The 8,567-nt window shown below is 41.8% G+C and overlaps 1 protein-coding gene across 2 annotated transcripts; it reads left to right on the top strand.

Moving 5' to 3' along the window:
• Nucleotides 1-577: 577 nt before the first annotated feature.
• LOC121576755 (E3 ubiquitin-protein ligase RNF126) lies at nucleotides 578-8,244 on the top strand. Of its 2 annotated transcripts, none has more exons than XM_041890181.2 (9): nucleotides 578-743; nucleotides 2,024-2,082; nucleotides 2,290-2,350; nucleotides 2,606-2,874; nucleotides 3,069-3,137; nucleotides 3,245-3,314; nucleotides 3,479-3,572; nucleotides 3,773-3,888; nucleotides 6,878-7,160. In XM_041890181.2, the coding sequence occupies exons 1-9, from the start codon at nucleotides 669-671 to the stop codon at nucleotides 6,890-6,892; spliced, it is 828 nt and encodes a 275-aa protein (XP_041746115.1). In that variant the 5' UTR covers nucleotides 578-668; the 3' UTR covers nucleotides 6,893-7,160. The 2 variants fall into 2 exon arrangements, with proteins under 2 accessions (XP_041746115.1, XP_041746114.1); XM_041890180.2 differs by having other exon boundaries at nucleotides 583-743; nucleotides 7,072-8,244.
• The last annotated feature ends 323 nt before the right edge of the window (nucleotides 8,245-8,567 follow it).

Here is an 8,567-nt window from a genome sequence, read left to right as displayed (position 1 = left end):
CACTGTTGTCACTAGTTACCACAGCCACAAACTGAAAATTGGCTATTTCACAGAGTTTCTAAACCGAGAGGCGCAACATCGCTATACTTCCGGGAACGCTTGCGAAACAGACCAAACAGACCAAACAGACCAGGCCGGGATTTGGAGTTTAAGAAGTCAATGAGAGAAGTCAAATATTATTCGTTAGTTGTTCATTTTCTCGAAATCCAAAGGCAGTTTTTACTGACACGTTTTCATTTTTGTCAAAAATAACTTTATATCGAAGGAGTGCCTTTAATTTGACGGCCTGCACGCCAAACTGCGCGTTTGGCGCGAGACGACCGTTAGACCCGATGACGTGTTTTACGCATGAGTTTAGCTAGCCAACGTCGCCAAGACATCGCCTATAAGTGTGATCGGGGATTTCTATTGAGAAGCATACTGTACTATCTTCGGCTATATCGTAAAAATTAATGAAAACAAAAATTAGCTTTTTGGTCTTAATTCAAGGTTAGGGTTGGAAATAAGGTTAGCAGTGTGGTTAATGTTTGGGTTAAGGTTAGGTTTAACATCAGATATTAAGAAGATAAATTGTAGAAATAGTCTGGGTTTAGCCATAATTATGACTTTGTGGCTGTGGTAACTAGTGAGGACCCCCCAACTGAACCCTTCAACAGAGAACCAAAAAAATGGCGGAAGCACCTCCATGGCCCAGCCGGTTTTTCTGTCACAGATGTTCGGAAGAGATCAGCCCTCGTCTCCCCGTAAGTAACGTTGACAAGAAGCAAGAAATGAAAGACAATTGGTCTAGCAGAGTAGATATATTGTTGTTGGTCTTGAACGTTTGGAGTCCTTAACATTTATAGCTAGCTGGCTAGCTAAGCCCTTCATATATACACGTTCATTGAGCTAAGCTAACCAGATTGTCCATGTTTTGCAGCTGACCGTTAGCTGGCTAAGGAGAACTAGCCTAGTTAGCTCATATTTTAAGATAGAAAGATAGCTTGTAAAATCAGAGACTAATTAGTTCGCTAGCTAACTAAGCGTATCTGATGTGTTTCTCGGTCAAGCTAGCTAGCTAGACTATGTTCTGTTGCGTCGTTTGTAGCTAACATTAGCTAGCTAGTTCGCCTGGTTGTGTGCGTGCTAACGTTAACCAGCTTTACTTAGCTAGGGCATGAAATTAACTTGACAGCAATTATTGTATACTCACAACTCATTATTAATCTATGCAAGATTTAAATGTGAACAACATAGCTAGTTAGCTACCTAGAAATCTGACAACACATGGGACAAACACTCTTAGCCAAGGAATGCATCAGCAATGCTTGGCAATGGCATGTGATGACAGTTGCATCCAGATTAGTCATACATTATTTCTAAAGGATTCAATTCAGTAACCAAACATAATGTAGGCATCAGCTAAAGCAGAGGGATATTTGTATTTAGTTAACGTTAGTCATATGAGATGTTGATTTTTCCTGCATCTTCAAAGAACAATTTATGGTAAAATATTTCCATGATGATGGCATTTATGTTTTCTGTAGAAAGCATAGACATGTAGAGGAGAGAGGTTGGTCATTTGCTGGCAGATTCCAATGCCAAACCTAAAATATTATGTCTCGTGTTGAAATTCTAGTCACAGCGACAATGGCACAGTGCATTCTTTCTTGCTGTGTGTGTGTGCCATTCAGTAGTCACACCAGCATAGCAGTCAGGTGCTGGAATGATCTGTCATAGAATACTAAAGGTGTCACTCACAATGAAACATGTTAATCAGTAGGCTTTCCCCAGTTTGCTGGTAATGAACACTGAATTAAATACTGAACACAATTCAACTCCTTCAGAATTATTTTCTTGATTGTTCTTAACAGTGTATTTTAATTGGGTTATCATCTCCTTTTTGTCATTTTGTTCTCTGTCAAGTTGGCCACACACATAGTTGAATGTAGTAAAGTAGGGATTCAATAGCTGATTGCTAGCCTGTTTGTGGTAGAGTGAATGCAAAAATGACACCTAAAGGCATTGTAATATTTGTTTGCAGGATTACACATGTCCTCGGTGTGAATCTGGCTTCATCGAGGAACTGCTGGAGGAGAGACGGTTTGTTGAATGTGTGACGTCAAAGCAAGCATTCTGTTGACATTCTGATTAAAGATGTCAGCAACCTTGTCACTAGATTTTGTCACTTGGCGTCACTTAACTTTTCACCTATGATTACACCACTATGGTCAAGAGGGTGTGCACAAATTTTAATAAAATCTCTCTCCAAAAATGCTAACTGTTTTCTATGTTTCTCTTCCTGAACAGCAGTGAAAATGGGTCCACATCCACCATCTCCAGCGGTGACCAGAACCAACAGCCATTTGAGGTTTTTCAGCTTATTTACTCTACTTATTGAGAAACACAGGCTAGACCATGATATTGTTATTTTAGCAAACAAAGAACAAACAAAGAAACACACCTTCATGCATTCTGGAATGATTTCTTCAGGTAAAATCAGACCTGGTTTTTGACATAGGCCTAGTTGGGATTTCTGTTGACTATAAACATTGAATAGTATGTACAGAAAGAACTCCAAGTAATTTATGAATGCGTCTGTTTGTGAAACGTCCTTTTCTTGTAGAATGTGGACCCTTCAAATATGTTTACATTCCCCTCGGGTTACGGCCAGTTTGCTATGGGTGTCTTTGACGACTCCTTTGACTTCGGAGCGGGATTGGGAGGAGCAGGGCTAGGAGGAGCAGGGTTCGGAACAGAGGACAACCGCGACGCAGAGAACCGGCGAGAACGGGAGATGGCATCACGGCAGCGATACAGCGCCAGGCAACCTCGCGGTCGCCATGGCGTTAGGAGGCAGGCAGGGAGACCTGAGGGAGTGCCCACTTTAGAGGGGTAAGCTCAGTGACTTGTGGGACCTTTTTAACTTTTCCATGATTCACATTATGTTCCCAGTGATGGACTTGTCTCTTTTCTTCTGAGCTTTGATGACATAGCTTGTCGCCCATGTTCTATGTAGGCAATGATGAAGTTAGGTCTTATTTTTGGATGCATGCAGAACATAACCAAAATGTTATGTCCTCTTGTAGAATCATTCAGCAGCTAGTGAATGGAATAATCGCCCCTACAGCAGTGCCAAATATTGGTGTGGGACCCTGGTGAGTTCAACTTAGTCTATGACCTATTGTTTTTATGTAAAACTTTGAAGTTTTCCAACTGACTCTTTGTATTCCAGCTGACTTTTGTTTGTTTATCTTAATTATAGGGGCGTGCTTCACTCAAACCCCATGGATTACGCCTGGGGTGCCAACGGACTAGATGCAATCATTACACAGGTACGTAGTGACTGTTTACCACGCACATTATTAAACATTTCTAAATTAACTGTCAAACTCAACAACAAAAAACACCTGCATATATGGATTGTGAAAATATTATTTGTTTGGTTAGCATGATCCACACAGTATAAAATAAATGTGTAGTTTTTTGTGTCCCATAGTTATTAAATCAGTTTGAGAACACTGGCCCTCCGCCAGCTGATGGGGACAAAATCAAGAGCCTTCCCACAATCCTAATCACACAGGAGCATGTAGGTAAGTGACCCTGAACATCAACACGCACGCACACAACAGTCACACACAGCACAGTCAAGTGCATCACCTCAGGCCCTGTGGGCTGGACTTGTTGTGGTCTTGCTCATTTTATATGAAAATCAGCAGGTCATAGGGTTTGGGGGTGTTTTTAAGCCTTTGTTGAACACATTTACATCTTGAATTTGTTTTTCTGTTTTCAGGCTCAGGTCTAGAATGTCCAGTGTGTAAAGAAGACTACAGTGCTGGAGAAAACGTTAGGCAACTTCCATGTAATCATTTGTTTCACAATGATTGCATCGTACCCTGGCTAGAACAGGTAAGACCTTTCCACTCATACAATTGCTTGCGAAATTATTCACCCCTCTTGGCATTTTTCCTATTTTGTTGCCTTAAAACTTGGAATTAAAATGAATTTTTTGGGGGTTTGTATAATTTGATTTACACTACATGCCTACCACTTTGAAGATGCAAAATACATTTTTTTGTGAAACAAACAAGAAATAAGACAAAACAACAGAACTTGAGCGTGCATAACTATTCCCCCCGTATATACTTTGTAGAGCCACCTTTTGCAGCAATTACTGCTGCAAGTCTCTTGGGGTATGTCTCTATAAGCTTGGCACATCTAGCCACTGGGATTTTTGCCCATTCTTCAAGGCAAAACTGCTCCAGCTCCTTCAAGTTGGATGGGTTCTGCTGGTGTACAGCAATATTTGTCATAACACAGATTCTCAATTGGATTGAGGTCTGGGCTTTGACTAGGCCATTCCAAGACATTTAAATGTTTCCCCTTAAACCACTTGAGAGTTGCTTTAGCAGTATGCTTAGGGACATTGTCCTACTGGAAGGTGAACCTCCGTCCCAGTCTCAAATCTCTGGAAAACTGAAACAGGTTTCCCTCAATAATTTCCCTGTATTTAGCGCCATCCATCATTCCTTCAATTCAGACCAATTTCCCCATCCCTGCCGATTAGAAACATCCCCACAACATGATGCTGCCACCACCATGCTTCACTGTGGTGATAGTGTTCTCGGGGTGATGAGAGGTGTTAGGTTTGCGCCAGAAATTGCGTTTTCCTTCTTCCATATGTTTGGGGAGTCTCCCACATGCCTTTTGACGAACACCAAATGTGTTTGCTTAATTTTTTTTGCCCACTCTTCCGTAAAGCCCAGCTCTGTGGAGTGTTCGGCTTAAAGTGGTCCTATGGACAGCTACTCCAATCTCCGCTGTGGCGCTTTGCAGCTCCTTCAGGGTTATCTTTGGTCTCTTTGTTGCCTCTGATTAATGCCCTCCTTGCCTATATACACACACACACACACACACACACACAGTGGGGAGAACAAGTATTTGATACACTGCCGATTTTGCAGGTTTTCCTACTTACAAAGCATGTAGAGGTCTGTAATTTTTATCATAGGTACACTTCAACTGTGAGAGACGGAATCTAAAAATCAAAAATCCAGAAAATCACATTGTATGATTTTTAAGTAATTAATTTGCATTTTATTGCATGACATAAGTATCAGAAAAGCATAACTTAATATTTGGTACATAAACCTTTGTTTGCAATTACAGAGATCATACGTTTCCTGTAGGTCTTGACCAGGTTTGCACATACTGCAGCAGGGATTTTGGCCCACTCCTCCATACAGACCTTCTCCAGATCCTTCAGGTTTCGGGGCTGTCGCTGGGCAATACGGACTTTCAGCTCCCTCCAAAGATTTTCTATTAGGTTCAGGTCTGGAGACTGGCTAGGCCACTCCAGGACCTTGAGATGCTTCTTACGGAGCCACTCCTTAGTTGCCCTGGCTGTGTGTTTCGGGTTGTTGTCATGCTGGAAGACCCAGCCACGACCCATCTTCAATGCTCTTACTGAGGGAAGGAGGTTGTTGGCCAAGATATCGCGATCCATGGCCCCATCCATCCTCCCCTCAATACGGTGCAGTCGTCCTGTCCCCTTTGCAGAAAAGCATCCCCAAAGAATGATGTTTCCACCTCCATGCTTCACGGTTGGGATGGTGTTCTTGGGATTGTACTCATCCTTCTTCTTCCTCCAAACACGGCGAGTGGAGTTTAGACCAAAAAGCTATATTTTTGTCTCATCAGACCACATGACCTTCTCCCATTCCTCCTCTGGATCATCCAGATGGTCATTGGCAAACTTCAGACCGGCCTGGACATGCGCTGGCTTGAGCAGGGGGACCTTGCGTGCGCTGCAGGATTTTAATCCATGACGGCGTAGTGTGTTACTAATGGTTTTGTTTGAGACTGTGGTCCCAGCTCTCTTCAGGTCATTGACCAGGTCCTGCCGTGTAGTTCTGGGCTGATCCCTCACCTTCCTCATGATCATTGATGCCCCACGAGGTGAGATCTTGCATGGAGCCCCAGACCGAGGGTGATTGACCGTCATCTTGAACTTCTTCCATTTTCTAATAATTGCACCAACAGTTGTTGCCTTCTCACCAAGCTGCTTGCCTATTGTCCTGTAGCCCATCCCAGCCTTGTGCAGGTCTACAATGTTATCCCTGATGTCCTTACACAGCTCTCTGGTCTTGGCCATTGTTGAAAGGTTGGAGTCTGTTTGATTGAGTGTGTGGACAGGTGTCTTTTATACGGGTAACGAGTTCAAACAGGTGCAGTTAATACAGGTAATGAGTGGAGAACAGGAGGGCTTCTTAAAGAAAAACTAACAGGTCTGTGAGAGCCGGAATTCTTATTGGTTGGTAGGTGATCAAATACTTATGTCATGCAATAAAATGCAAATTAATTACTTAAAAATCATACAATGTGATTTTCTGGATTCCGTCTCTCACAGTTGAAGTGTACCTATGATAAAAATTACAGACCTCTACATGCTTTGTAAGTAGGAAAACCTGCAAAATCGGCAGTGTATCAAATACTTGTTCTCCCCACTGTGTGTGTGTATATATATATATGAGATCATGTGACAGATCATGTGACACTTAGATTGCACACAGGTGGACTTTATTTAACTAATTATTTGACTTCTGAAGGTAATTGGTTGCACCAGATCTTATTTAGGGGCTTCATAGCAAAGGGGGTGAATACATATGCACGCACCACTTTTCCGTTATTTTATTTTTTTTAATTTTTGAAACAAGTTATTTTTTTCACTTCACCAATTTGGACTATTTTGTGTATGTCCATTACATGAAATCCAAATAAAAATCCATTTAAATTACAGGTTGTAATGCAACAAAATAGGAAAACGCCAAAGGGGATGAATACTTTTGCAAGGCAATGTATGTACCTTTCTTTTAATGCTATCATTAACTAAACCTAGATGACCTTTTCCTGACCTCTCCTGACCTCTTCCTGGCCCAGAGTTTCTCCTAGTCAAGTTAAGTTGTCAATAAAAACTGTGGGCCCTACTTACAATCTTGAGTTTTCTGGAAAAGAAAATAATGTTCTTGAAGACTATTGATTATATATAATGATGTCTTACTTCTGTGTTTGTGCCCCTGTGTGCTTCCAAAGCACGACACATGTCCAGTGTGCAGGAAAAGCTTAAGTGGACTCAACACAGCCATGAATCCTCCAGGTCTATCAGGGATGAACTTTTCCTCTTCCTCTACACCCCCGTCCTCCAGCTCAACCAGCAATGAGAACTCAGCCAACAACTCCTAAAAAAACCTTTCCCTCCCCACACAACCCAGTGAACTGCCCCTCCTCAGCCAGTGGATGCCAGTCTTACCCTGTCAAGGGGAGCTGAGAGCAACCACCCAGTCTCCTCCTCACCTGGAGCACTGCCTCACACTGGACCGGAGCCAGCAGAATCCAATTAAATGAAAGTCAGTATGTTTCTGCCCCACCGGAGGCTCTCCTCAAGCCTTCAGGAATGTTGCTCCTTGCTGGGTGGAAGGATGGATTCGGCCCCCTGCCTGGGGAAGATATGGAGGATAGGAACATTTAGGAGGGTCACTCTGGATAACCTCAACATGCAACAACAGAACACAAGCCAGTTAGTCCTGCATTCTGAGAGGGGACTGGGGGGAAGATTTTTCTGGTCTTCTCTCACCAAGACAGCATCCATATTTGTATAGCTAAAGTCCTTAAATGAAAACTTTCAGGAGTAAAGGAGGCTGAGAATAGGATGTGTACTTGGTTTGGATTCTGCAGCTATTGTTTCCATGGATTGGAAACGTCTATCAAATTTGAAGTGTTTTTCTCAAACAGAAAAGCGTTTACGCTTCATACAATGTACTTTTACATTGAATGAACCAACCCCCAATCAGTTTCTTATTGACTGAAGTTGCATGTGCACCATTGTTTTGCCCTTTGAATTAAGAAACAAACTACATTTGGCTGTGTTTTTTGGAGAACTGACTTGGGTGCTGGATTGAGTCAAAGGTTACTAAATTCCTCTTTGTAACTACAGAGGGAAAGATCCACGAGTTAATAACCTGCTAGACAGATTCTAACTGACTTTTCTTATTCGATCATACATAATCAGTAAGTTACAGTGAATTGGTTGTTAAAAATATATATATATTCTAAGTGAATTCAATGTTTTTATACAATTCACAATAGACAATTTAAGTGAAATATTGATTTGCAGATAATGTAAAACCCTGACCAAAACATGAACTGATGTGAAAATAAAGATGTTTGGGTGCTACCACTCAATATTCAATATAAAACTTACAAACATATCTGGATGGAAATCTGATGCTCGGTAGATAAAACATGAATACATATGTCTTTATTGTCCCCAAAATGCCTATACTATCAGACCAATATCTTGTTAATGCACGGGTTGTCTAGATTTCAGTCGCTCAGTGTGTATGTATTTCCTCATGGCTAAATGGGTTTGACACTAAGTGGGAGTGTAATACAAAAGGCTACTGTTAGGTGTTGGGCTGTAGGAAGCTATCAGCGGTAGTTTTCGAGATGATTGAGCTCTCTCGAGGGAGCAGCTTCTGAACACGTTTCCAATTATTGCAAAAAAAAATCCAAAACGCCGTCGAGTACTA

This window comes from Coregonus clupeaformis, chromosome 11, assembly GCF_020615455.1.
Source record: "Coregonus clupeaformis isolate EN_2021a chromosome 11, ASM2061545v1, whole genome shotgun sequence".
NCBI classification, from domain to species: domain Eukaryota; kingdom Metazoa; phylum Chordata; class Actinopteri; order Salmoniformes; family Salmonidae; genus Coregonus; species Coregonus clupeaformis.
The sequence above is the reverse complement of the archived record's forward strand: the minus strand, read 5'-3'. Positions and strand labels throughout refer to the sequence as shown.